General features: G+C 48.4%; 1 protein-coding gene across 1 annotated transcript in view; it reads left to right on the top strand.

The window, feature by feature from the left end:
- Positions 1 to 12,580, top strand: part of STK32B (serine/threonine kinase 32B) — a 399,034-nt gene extending 386,454 nt beyond the window's left edge. The window contains exon 12 of the mRNA XM_041750994.1: positions 10,594 to 12,580. Within this exon, the coding sequence (XP_041606928.1) occupies positions 10,594 to 10,732 (139 nt within the window). The 3' untranslated portion in view covers positions 10,733 to 12,580. The remainder of the gene's footprint in view (positions 1 to 10,593) is intronic.
- The last annotated feature ends 646 nt before the right edge of the window (positions 12,581 to 13,226 follow it).

Genomic DNA, 13,226 nt, shown 5'->3' on the forward strand with positions numbered 1-13,226 from the left:
TATTTCACCCAGTGGCCAGTAGTTTGTCATACAGCCCTGAGAAACACGCACACCTTCCAGGAATTAATCAAGGTTCCATGACTGGCAGCCATTTAACCCTTGATTCCTCCCAAATTTTAACCAGAATTTTCAGCCTGCCTATTAAGCCTCAGCCTGCCTATTCAGCCTGCCTATTAAGCCTATTATTTTACAAATAGTGCAAAATAAATACAAGTTGCAGTGACTTTAAAAGTATGGGCATTTGACACATATATAAATTAGCGATACTTTAATAAATCTAATAACCATCCATATACATCCCATTGCTTCACCTGGAAAAATTGTGGCCCTGGGAGGTCATAGAGACAGGTGCCAGCATCAATGTAGGATTCTCGGAGACAGTCGTGGCTGCAAGTAAGGGACCAAAAAAAGCAAGGTTAAACAGGATGCACTGGGAGGGGGGCTCCTGTGGCCACAGGGAGGGCTGGGGTGCAAGAGGACCCCAAGGTTGCTGGCATCCAGGCCAGGATGCACTCATTCCTCCTCCCAGTGGTTTCTGCTGCTTTGCACATTGAAGCCATTTTCTTTTACTGTGAAGACACAGTATTAAAAGCTCCAGAGCCTCTCAGCTCTATCCCCAAACTCAAGAGAGTAGATGAAAGATGAAGCAGAGAGAAAGTAAAAGAGAAGATTTTCCATATCTCAAATTCTAGCATCCCAGAAAATGGCTCTGATTGGCTCAGCGTGGGTCAGGTGACATTTCTGGATCAATCCAATCTAGCCAGCAGAGGAGGACTCTGATTGGTACAGCGTGGGTCAAGTGCCTGCCCTTTCCCAATCAGTAGCTAGGAACCAGGGAGGTGAGGTCTATAAAAGGGCAGCAGCTGCTGTCAGAAGGCAGAGGTGACATAATGTCAGTCCTCTCCGCTGGGAGAGTGGAGTTGGCAATGTCAGGTTAACTGAGTCCAAAAGAAGAAAGGAGTGACAGATAGTGAGGGCTAGAGACACCTGCACCCCAATGTTTATAGCAGCAATGTCCACAATAGCTAAACTGTGGAAGGAGCCTTGGTGTCCGTGGAAAGATGAATGGATAAAGAAGCTGTGCTCTATGTATGCAATGGAATATTACTCAGCCATTAGAAAGGATGAATACCCACTATTTGCTTTGACATGGATGGAACTGGAGGGTATTATGCTGAGTGAAGTAAGTCAATCAAAGAAGGACAAACATTACATGGTCTCACTCATACGGGGAATATAAAAAATAATGAAAAGGATTATAGGGGAAAGGAGAGAAAGTGAGTGGGAAAAATTAGAGAGGGTGACAAAACATGAGAGTCTCCTAACTCTGAGAAACGAGCAAGGGGAAGTGGAAGGGGAGGTGGGCAGAGAGATGGGGTGACTGGGTGACAGGCACTGAGGGGGACACTTGATGGGATGAGCACTGGGTGTTATGCTATATGTTGGCAAATCGAACTCCAATAAAAAATATACCAAAAAAATAAATAAAAGGATAGTGAGGGCTAGGGCAGATGAATAAAGAAAACACAGGTGATCGCATTGGCTTCCCATCTGACCTCCTCTTCTTCTGGGCAGGTGAAACACAGTAACTGTACCTGGATGGGGGCAGGAAGGGTAAGGGGATGGACAGGGCCGGCTGCCCAGGCAAAGAGATGGGCAACCCCAAAGAGGACCCCCTAACTCAGACCCCTCAACCTTCAAAGAGCTCATTCTTATCTGGAGCCACGGGGTTTCCCCATAGGAACTCTGCATTCCAGAACTGCACTGAGGGCATTGGTCACCCACAGAACAGTGTCTGGATCTCCAGATTCCCCCTGTCAAACCCCAAATCTCAGGGGCTTACAACAAAGGTTTGTTTCTTACTCATGCTATATGTCTATGGAGGTCATATGAGGGGGTGCTGCTCCCACGTCACCCTCATCCTCCTCACCCTAGGACCCAGGCTGAAGGAAGCATTTCTGGAACATCACAGTGACTTTGAGAGGGTCTGGCATCGGCACTGCTTCAGCCTGCTGGTGGCATTTCTCCTCACTCTCTCATTGGACAGAACTATTCTTACGGCCTGCCCAGCCCCAGAGCCCGGAACTGAGATCCCTCCAGGTGCAGGGAAAGGGGCAGGTCACACTGGGGAGCACTATGAGGAAAGCCCACCCATTAGGCCTTTCTTGTGCACCCAAGTCAATGGGGACCCAACATGTCTCACCCACGAGCCAGCTCGGACACAGATTATCAGCCTCACCCCTAAATCTAGAGAGAAATCTGCTCGTGCAGGTGTGTAGGCAGAGACACGAGGCTGGGAAGGTGGGAAGAGCAAAGTCCTCCCCTTGAGCCTGGGCTCGGGTCTGACAAGTGATGTGACCTACCCACCAGCTGCTCATCTTTGGGTGTCCTCTTCTCGTCCTCACCAAGGGTATTGTGAATACTTCTCCAGGAGGTGGACGTAGGTATTCAGTGAGGAGGTGTTGAATGGGAACACACTCCGTACATCTCAGTCTCCATCACTCAGAAACCTGAGGCTGCCAACCCTTCCGTTTCCCCGAGCGATCTGTTTGCAAAGGGACGTAGAAGGGGAGACACAGTAAGGTGATCCACTGCATCTTGCCAAATCCCCCCCAGTATAGCGGGCCCCATCCGAAGACTCCCTCAAATACGCTTGCTTTAGGCAACAGCAGATAAAACTGACGGAATTTTAATGCTTCTGGCCAGAGGCTGTTATTGAATTTGTGAGATAAGGATGGCACACAAGGCGATCTTCCCAGTAAGTGATGAGGTTCGAAAGTAGAACGGCCGGTTGTACTGAGTTTTCACTTAAGGAAGAGTCTTTCTGGTCTTGTGGGAGCCTGGAAGATGCTTTCTCAGAATCCCAGAGGAAATACTCCAAGGAGACACGACTTGAGAGGGCCCTCTGTGTCCCACTGCTCCCACACACTGGCTAGCGCAGTGGATTGGGGCTTCACGGAAGCAGGGTTTCCACCTGGGCTCCACAAGAGAGGGGAAAGGGGGAGACCATTGGGGACAGGGCGACCTCAGCAGGGACAGCGACCTTACAGCGCTCCCAGCTGCTCAAGGAGACCATGCAGGGAGGGTAGTTAGATGCCCCAACTTAACTCCTCTTGCTCCTCCTGACCCCTGTGGGGGCTCCCCACTGGCAAAGCGAGCTGAAGCTGAGGGCTTGGGAGCCTTTGATAAGCACCCTTCCCTCCCCCAAGTTAGACTCCCAAGCCCTGAGCAGTGGGACTGAGTGAACCCAGGGGACGATGGGAGATGGTCAGCCCAGGGGGCTTCCAAGAATTGAAGAGAGAGAATAATTCTAGAAAACACATCAAAGGCCAAAAGGGGAGCAGCTGTCACACAGCAGAATCCTCGGTTTCTTTTCTAGGTGGAAGAAGTTTCTAAGGGTCTGAGCTCTTCCCCCGTGCAGGGGGTCATCTTGGGGGGCGGTGGGCAGCAGGGTTCTGCTAAGAGTGGTCTGCTTAGGGATGCTAGAGAAGGGATTTTGCAGTGTACACGCAGGGGACTGCTTTCTTCCCCTCAACAGCCGCCTCCCAACCCTAACCTGATAACCTTTGCTCAGTTGGGTATGTGACCTTCCAGAACTTTTTTAAAAGAGATATTAATTAATTAATTATTTATTTATTTATTTATTCATGAGAAACATAGAGAGGCAGAGACACAGGCAGAGGGAGAAGCAGGCTCCCTGTGGGGAACCTGACACGGGACTTGGTCCCAGGACCTGGGATCACAACCTGAACCAAAGGCAGACACTCAACCACTGAGCCACCCAGGCGTCCCCAGAATTTTCTTCCAACTTCAACTCTGGTTTTTATGAACCACAGGGAAGCATTATACATAATAGCTAAGAACACAGACTGTTGTCATGCTGCCTGCCATTGAATACTGACACTTGCTCGCTTTGTGACCTTGGATCTCACATTAGTGCCTCAGTCTCCTCATCTGCAAAATGGGTTGTAAATATCTACTTTCTACAGTGGTTGTTAGGACAAGTGAGTTAACCCAGGCTAAATGCTTAACAGCCTTTGCCACATAATCAGCACTACCCAAGTGTTTGCTAATATAATTCATTATATACAAAATTATCACACCATATCCATTAAGTGCTGTGTCAAACATCATTTTGCCTTGACATTTTTTTGCCTTAATATTTTTTTAAAGATTTATTTATTTATTCATTCAGAGAGACAGGCAGAGACAGAAGCAGAGGGAGAAGCAGGCTCCATGCAGGGAGCCCGACGCGGGACTCGATCCGGGGTCTCCAGGATCACGCCCTGGGCTGCAGGCGGCCCTAAACCACTGTGCCACCAGGGTTGCCCTGCCTTAATATTTTTAATTAACACATTCACGCACAGTAATAACCTATCCCAACTCCCTCAGCTACAAGAGAAAAAGCTCCATGCACGTTAGCTCATGTGAATTGTTGCCAAGGGCCATGACTCACCAGTTCTGCAAATGGCAATCCAATTTTTGTCCAGCTAGGACACCCTGTTGCTTCATTTAATTACAACAGCCTTCTTTCCCCCTTGGGATGTTGGCACAACCTGCCAACCTGGGCAAACACCCTGCTAATAAAAGATGGGCATTTATTCCTTTGTTGGCGTACCCATCCTCCTGGCACCTGTGGTTTGTGTACCTGCCAAGGTCTGGGTGCTGTGCTGGGGGCTGTGAAGACACAGATGCCATGCTGTGGCCCCCTCCAGTGGATGAGAGACACACAATAAGACAGGAGACCTGGTTCCAGTCTCCAGTTCCATGTCCTGGCCTTCCCTGGTTTGTGGGCTCCTCGGCAGTGCGCCACAACTGCTGGGGGTGGATTCTCTCTTACTCAGTCTGCTGTCCTGTTCCATCCACTTCTGGGTCCTGACCCTCAGCCACTCTATATGTATCCCATTCCAGCACGTCCTCTCCCTCCTCTTCTGCACTGACCCCCTCTCCACCCAGAACGTGGCCTGCAGAGCCATCTCTGGGGACCCCCTTGCTGGGAGACGTTCATCAGAATTATGGCTGCAAGTTAAGTTTTACTCATTGATCCTCAGTTTCCCCATCTGCAAAAGGAGAGTATCTGCACATTGTGATCATCATCTTGAAAATAGTTGCCCTTTGCCTGGGTGGCTCAGGTGGTTAAGCATCTACCTTTGGCTCAGGTCATGGTCCCAGGGTCCTGGGATCAGGCCCCAGGTCAGGTTCCCTGCTCAGTGGGGAGTCTGCTTCTCCCTCTGCCCCCCAACCCTCCCAGCCTAGCTCATGTGCTCTCTCTCAAATCAATAAATAAAATATTTTTTAAAAAAATAGCTGCCCTTGCCCGGGTAGCTCAGTGGTTTAGCATCGCCTTCAGCCCAGCTTGTAATCCTGAAGACCCAGGATTGAGTCCCACGTCAGGCTCCCTGCATGGAGCCTGCTTCTCCCTCTGCCTGTGTCTCTGCCTCTCTCTGTGTCTCTCATGAATAAATAAATAAAATATTTTTAAAAATAGCTGCCCTTTATAAAGGACCTGCTACAGGACAGACAGCACACAGTGGTTCATGTTCTCCTGTCCCAGTGAGGAGAGGGAGGTTTGAAGAAGTGCGTGCCCAGCCCCTAGGCCAGTGATGGCAAAGCTGGGCCCCTGGGACGGCCAGCCCTGCACTCCCCCACTACGCCACTCTGCCCCTCCATCCACGTTTCTGCAGAGCCAGGAAACATCCACAGGGAGAGCCAGTGGAATGCTGGGAATAGGTGTGAAAGCACTTCGTGCTGACTTCATAAACGAAAACCGGGCTCTCACAGCAGAGGCCAGGCCTCGCCTCCGGAAAGTGCATAGCAGATGAGTGTTGGTATTAAGTGGACTCCATCCTGCGTGTGTGAAGTAGCTGGAGTTGCAATTTGATTGCTAATCATTTTATTTCACTCTTCTGAAATATTTTGCCTTTGAAAAATGCCTCGAGCCTGATTTATTACAAATTTTAATGTGTGTCCTACTCTCCTTGGTAGAGGTTCAGTGTCTCAGAGCGCTTTCTTCTGGCATCTGATGGTGGAGTTTGAGAGATTGAGGGAACTTGTGGCTGTCACTCAGAATTCCGGCCACAAAGCTGAGAATTAATTTGATAAGTTGGCTGAGAAAATTAAACGTTCCTGCCATTGCAGAGATAACCAGCCAATTTGCATCAGCAGACTTGAGCTCTGCCTAGTAGGATATGTAAAATCCTTTTTCATTTCTTCCTGAATTACAGATAACTGGGCTGTGGGCTAGTCATGGAGGTGAGCTCTCAGGGCCATAGTCATAATGGTTTCATATCCGTCTTGGTTCGAAGATTCCTATTTAAGCAACATGAGCCTTTTAATTCCTTTGGAGCATGGAATGATTTTTCCATGCTCATCCCTTCCCCCCAGGTTAGGATTGAATGGCACAGGAGTCAGTAGAAAGAGCAGGGGTCTTGGAGAACGATATCCCTGGGTCTGAATCCAAACTCCCAAAGTCACATAGCTAATAAGTTGTGGACCCAGGGACAGGAACAGCCTGGATCTAAGCCGAGGCCTTGTGCCATGCTGCTTCCTTCCAGCAGAAACTTTGTCACAGTGGATATTCACTGTTTGAATATGTCTGGTCCTGCTCCACGCAGCCCCTTCAACAGTAGGGGAATGAATGGGTGGGTGAGTGGGTAGAAGGTGGAAGGACATTGATAAGATGGGAGGATAGTGGAGGATGGCTGGTTGGATGGATGGGTGGATGAGCAGAAGATGAATAGATGATAGATGGGGGAGGTGGATGGGGAAATGGAGGTAAGTGGGAAGATCAACAGATCTGTATATAGTGAATAGATGAAATGGATGGATGGACAGGCAAATGGGTGGATAATGAGATGAATAAGGACTAAGGGGGAGGATGGATGGATGTATCGATAGATGTGTGGATGATGCATGGATGAGGTAGATGGGTGGGTGTGTATATGGGAGGTGGATGGGTGAGTGGTAAATAGGTAAGTGGATGAGGAGTGGACAGATGGGTTTGGGAATGGGACAAATGAGTGGACATATGGAAGTGGGTGTATGGGTGGGTGGGTGCGTGCATGGATGGGATAGATGAATGGGCAGATGGGCAAGTAAGTAGATGAATGTAGGGATCAGTGCATAGAAAATGGGCAGATGAGTGGATGGAGAATGGATGGTGAACGGTTGGTGGGTGCGTGGGGGTGCAGATGTAGTGAGAAGAATGCAGGCCTTGGTGCCTCCCAGAACTGGATTAGAATCCCAGCTCCATGTGCTATAGGTGGATGGGTGGAAGCCTATAGAAAGGTCCTTCTTTCTGGATTCAGCCACCTTGGTTCACCCTGAACCTGATGATAGGTTGCCAAGGGGGATGACCCATACTGACTCATAGCTCATTTAATTAATGCCGTAGGGTCCAGTACTCATGGTCACAGTATTTTATGTATACATAAAATATGTATGGTGACTTCAAACTGCTAGTTCTACTCTTTAAATAAACTCTGGCCAAAAGAAGCCAAAGTGCCTAAACCATCAGCTCCAGAGGATGCTGGTCCATGCTGAACTGCTCTGCTCTACTTTCTTACCTCACTTATGTCCCTTCATTTCAAATCCCTGTCCCTCCCTCCGGCTACCCCCATTCCATAGCAATCCTTAAAGTCCAGCTCAAATGCTGCCTCCTGCAGGAAGCCTTCCCTGATCTACACAAGACTTCTGCATCCATCTCTCTCTCATCCACTCTGTATTATGCAACCTTTGAAGCTATATTTTGGGTCAGAGAAGTACAAGAGTCTAGAGACAGCAAGGCTATCTATGCTATGTTTGAGCACTTAAAATCTTTTCTTTCTCATTCTCTTTTTTTTTTAATTGAAGTTCGATTTGCCAACATATAGTATAACACCCAGTGCTCATCCCATCAAGTGCTCCCCTCAGTGCCCATCACCCAGTCACCCCGACCCCCCCACCCACCTCCCCTTCCACTGCCCCTTGTTTGTTTCCCAGAGTTAGGAGTCTCTCATGTTTTGTCACCCTCTCTAATTTTTCCCACTCATTTTCCTTCCTTTCCCTTTCACTATTTCTTATATTCCCCATATGAGTGAGACCATATGATGTTTGTCCTTCTCCGGTTGACTGACGTCACTCAGCATAATACCCTCCAGTTCCATCCACGTCCGAAGCAAATGGTGGGTATTTGTCATTTCTAATGGCTGAGGAATATTCCATTGTATACATAGACCACATCTTCTTTATCCATTCATCTTTCGATGGACACCAAGGCTCCTTCCACAGTTTGGCTATTGTGGACATTGCTGCTATGAACATTGGGGTTCAGGTGTCCCCATTGCATCTGTATCTTTGGGGTAAATCCCCAGTAGTGCAATTGCTGGGTCTTAGGGCAGATCTCTTTTTAACTCTTTGAGGAACCTCCACACAGTTTTCCAGAGTGGCTGTACCAGTTTGCATTCCCACAAACAGTGAGCACTTAAAATCTTAATGGGATTCACCTCTATCTTGTGACACACCCAGAGAATTATGTGGCATTACAATTGTGAACCAAACAGGGTGGTTCTACTTTGGAAGTACAGGCATTTCTCATTTAGTTTCTTAGCCATTTGAGTTTTCCCTAGTTTTGATCTGAGTTTCATTCCAGAGGTACCTCCTTTTTTTTTATTTACTTATTTTTATTTTTTTTTATTTATGGGGATCCCTGGGTGGCGCAGCAGTTTGGCGCCTGCCTTTGGTCCAGGGCGCGATCCTGGAGACCCGGGATCCAATCCCACGTCAGGCTCCCGATGCATGGAGCCTGCTTCTCCCTCTGCCTGTGTCTCTGCGACTATCATAAATAAAAAAAAATCTTTTTTTAAATTTTTTTTTGTTAACTTTTATTTATTTATGATAGTCACACAGAGAGAGAGAGAGGCAGAGACATAGGCAGAGGGAGAAGCAGGCTCCATGCACTGGGAGCCCGACGTGGGATTCGATCCCGGGTCTCCAGGATGGCGCCCTGGGCCAAAGGCAGGCGCTAAACTGCTGCACCACCCAGGGATCCCCCAGAGGTACCTCCTAAAGTAGAGGGGAGGACAGAGAAGGGACAGGAGAGGGAGTTTCCTGAGCAGTTCCCAGCCCTGCCCGGGAAGTCCGACCACCCCCTCTGCTGGTACTAGGCTCTCCCTCCCCCACTTACTTTATCCTCTGGGTCCCAACCTGTCTTGTGGATGAATGTTGACCCTAACCACCTTTCCCCTTCTGGCTACCTGGACAGCCACAAGCCTTGGGGACAAAGGGGCTGCATACCAGGACCTTGTCCCTGTGGGAAGACAAACGGTGGGAAGCGGTGGCCACCAAGTTTGTGGTCTTCAAAATACTGTGTTGCTGCTGGTACTTCAGCATTTCCTGAAGGACTCACTCAAATCCTGACACCATTGCAAACACTAGAAAATCCCACCCAGCACAAGCATGCGTGCACACACTCACACATAGGTCCTGTGACCCGTCGAGGCCACGGACTGTGTGGTAGTCATCCGGGGATCATCTGCAGTGCCCTGCAAGCCTGTGTTTGCTGAGTGAAGTGGCTCTTTCACACACATCAGGCAGCAGGTCTGCGCTCTGTTTGACAGAACCGGCTTATGTGAGAAGTAAATTTGGGCTGAAACCTGTGTCTTTCAGAACAGGCAAGACTGTGGCAATCTTATTATTTCCAGCCCCACAGTAGGGCTGGAATCATCTCTCTGATGATTCCCTTAGCCTCCTCCAAGTGAATGGTTTAATCCTAGGTTTCATAGGAAGACTAAGTCCCGGAAGACAGCAGCCGGACCAGTGGTGCCTGAGTAGCAAGTACTGAGAGCTGTGTTTTTCCTGTTCTCAGACTTCTCGCTCCTTCCCTACATGTCTCCATTTTATTTTTTTGCCTGCCCCATGCACACAGTGACAGTCGTGGGATAGTGCGTGAACCTGAACTTGCAGGTCACAAGGAGAAGGCTCTTGACATCTTAGATCACATGGAGGGTGAGCAGCGGGCCGGCTATTGAGAAATGCAATGTTTAGAATCATGTTCCCTTAACAGTTTGTCGTGGACCATTTCGTAAGGCTGGGTGCTCATCTGTTTGGGTATTTATTTAGTAGATAATTCAATTGGTGTCCATGGCCCCATTGAGACAGTAAACTCCATGAGGACAGAGAAGATGACTGCTCATTAGGCTGGCCAGGGTTTCCCCTGCTCCCTGCCTTGGTGGCTGGTACATCAATGGGCATTCAATGCATCCATGCAAATGAATGATGTGTGGGGCTCATCGCCTACCCTGATGGCGTGAGAACTTAGGCAAATTACATGCTTGATATCCTGTAGACCTCACAGGGAGCCATAGGGTGGGAATTGTCATATCCATTATATAGATGGGGAAACTGAGGCTGTGTGTGTTAAATATCTCACAGGAGTGCACCTGACCCAGGCTTTGACCCCAGGCCTGCCTGGCTCCGGGGTACCACACTCTGGGCCAGGGAAAGCATGGGCTGAGGGCTTCCCAGTTGCCCTGTTTGCACCAATGCATCTCCTGAGCCTCCCACTGCCCTCTGCTCCACGTCACCGTCTCACATCTGTGCTGTGCTTGTTTGCAGGCTGAGGAGGCAGCAGGGGCAGGGCGGCCAGCTCTTGGACACAGAGGGCCGAGAGGGGAGCCAGACCCAGGGCAAGCTCCAGGATGGGTGCAACAATAACATTCTAGCCCATGCCTGCTCCCGCGGCTGCAGCAGCTAAGCCACCACCTACAGCACCTGCCAGGACTGCACAGATCGTCCTGCCCACCGAAAGCCCCTCTCTGTGCCACGATGGTCCCAGTCTCACCCCTGATGACATCAAATGCAGAGAGAGCCCTGAGCTTGTTGCCAAGAAGCCCGGGTTCTGGACCCACGTGCCTGACAGATTCTCTGCGTGACTTTGGACAACTTTGCCCTTCCCGTGCCTGTTTCTGCATCTGCCAAAGGGGTGAAAACAGCTGTGTCCCACCTCTATCCACAAGGTTATTGGGAGAAACCAGATGAGTAGCAGACATGCAAAACCTGTGACATGAAATTGTTTACACAGGCAAACTACAACCTTGATATTTGAAGTGTGCTCCCATCCCACAAAGCAATTAGGCCATCCCAACTTTGCAGTTTGGTCCATCATGGTGCATCACATAGTACTTTCAAAAATGCAGCCCAATGGCAGAATAAACATCTCTGAGCCTGCCCTTCCGATTGGGAACACGATTCCCAAACCCTGGAGCAAAACCTGAAGAGTCCTCGTTTACCTTCCCTGCGGGGCCAGTCTTTCTGACCCTCGAAGAGGGTGTGGCCTGCACATCAGCCTGGTCCCCTGGGTCTCAATGCTGCAGGTGCACGGCTGCCCTTATTCCCAGAAGACTGCCTCCCACCCATAATTTCAGCAGCTCCCTACCCCCACCTCATACCCTGTGCAGGGATGGCAGGCAGATGCCCCTCGGAAGGACAAGACACTAACCATCAGTCACTCCTCTTGAGTGCCATCAAAGTTCCTCCCAAAACCCAGTCCCACAGCCAAATTAAGTCCCCTCCCTCCTTCTAGATGTTTTTCCTGTGAAGGGTGTGAAGTGGTCTCCTCAGCATTGTCTTAAAGAGGGTCGCCAAATGGCATTGATGAGGTGGCCCTGTATAGATGAGTAAAGAAGCATGGGTGACTAGAACAATTCAGTCTAGAAGGATGGTGGACCCACCCAAGGAATGACATGTTTGGGGAGCACTCGCCCTCTGAATGCGGAGAAGCTGTAGCACCAGGGACAGAGCTCAGACGTGGAGTCAGGCTCGTTGAGAATCCAGCCCTGCTGTTTACTAACCAGAAGACCTTAGGCAAACTGCATAATCACTTATGTATCATTTCCTTGTTCTAAAGTGGTGATGATAAAACCAGCCTTGCAGGATCGTTATAGGGTTCAACAGCATCCAGTGCGTGACGCACCTGGCATGCACCACTCACTAAACTTTAGCCACATTTTGTGGGCATCACCATCATCATCTGAAGAAACATTGGTCTGTCACTCATTTGGCAGGTCACTTTCTGTAGAAATAAGCTTGGTGTTTAGGATTCCTTGAACTTTTCTTCCTGGAGTCTTCTTCGAACTCTGTCTACCCCTATTCAAGTGTGTTTTTATTTTTTTCTCCCAACTTCTGGTTTTTACTTTTTACATCATGAATCAATCAATCCTTGGGGCTGTCAATGTCATCTTAGACGTCTTAAGAGAAACATTTTAATTGATGGTGTGGTTTTATATTTTTATTTTAAAAACAGGAAATGGTCATTATTTTCCTCCTTTGAACCAAGCTTATTTCTCAATTGTGTTGCCCACGTTAAGTCTACTTGTCTTGCACACTTGTCATTCTGTGTCCCCCATCAGCACTGTTCTGTTCCCTCTAGGAAATCACAGGGCTGCTCCTCTCTTCACTATGACCTGGGCAGCACTTCAGATTCCTCACTGGGCTGAGTTCATGAATTAGGGGGCAGGAGCTGGAAGCAGCCCAAGAGACACTGGATTTCCTGGCTGTGTTTGAATCAGTGTTGTTTCTTGTTCAGAATAAACTATTTCTTGGACATTCTTTCTTACAACTTTGTTCTTCTGTGGGGTTGGGTGAGATGGGCAATGTTCCTCTGAGTCAAAAGGCTGAAGCTGAATTAGGAACAGAGAGATGGGAAGGGAAGGATATAAAGTTGGTGATGTCTTTACTCACCAAATAAAACCAAACTTGGCAATTCAAGGCTCCATTCAACTTGATCACAATTTGTATTATTATTATTATTAATTATTATTATTATTATTACCATTTTGAACATCATCATAATTATTATAATTATTATTCTTCAGTATAAAGGTATGATCTATTTATTAGGGGAAAAAACACAGAAAATTTTCCACCTAGAGAGAAACACTCTTAAAATGTCAAATTACAGCACACATGTGGGTGCAACCAACCAGCATTTGCTTTATAACACAGACTTCTTGATTTCCTGCCTCCCTGCTTTTGTCCACCCTGTCATCCTATGCAAAGATCAACTCCCATCTTTGCATATCAAAATTAATGCTTCTCAAGGGTCAGTTCTACCTCTTTCATGATGCCTTCTGGTCTCCCAGCAGCACTAACCCAAGCCATGTAATCTCTTCCATGTACTTGCTCATGCATTTTCTGTAACTTTCTCTTGGCTCTGATGACCACCAACTGGACAGTAGGGCTACTTTTGT

The sequence above is a fragment of the Vulpes lagopus genome, chromosome 4 (genome assembly GCF_018345385.1).
Source record: "Vulpes lagopus strain Blue_001 chromosome 4, ASM1834538v1, whole genome shotgun sequence".
NCBI lineage: Eukaryota > Metazoa > Chordata > Mammalia > Carnivora > Canidae > Vulpes > Vulpes lagopus.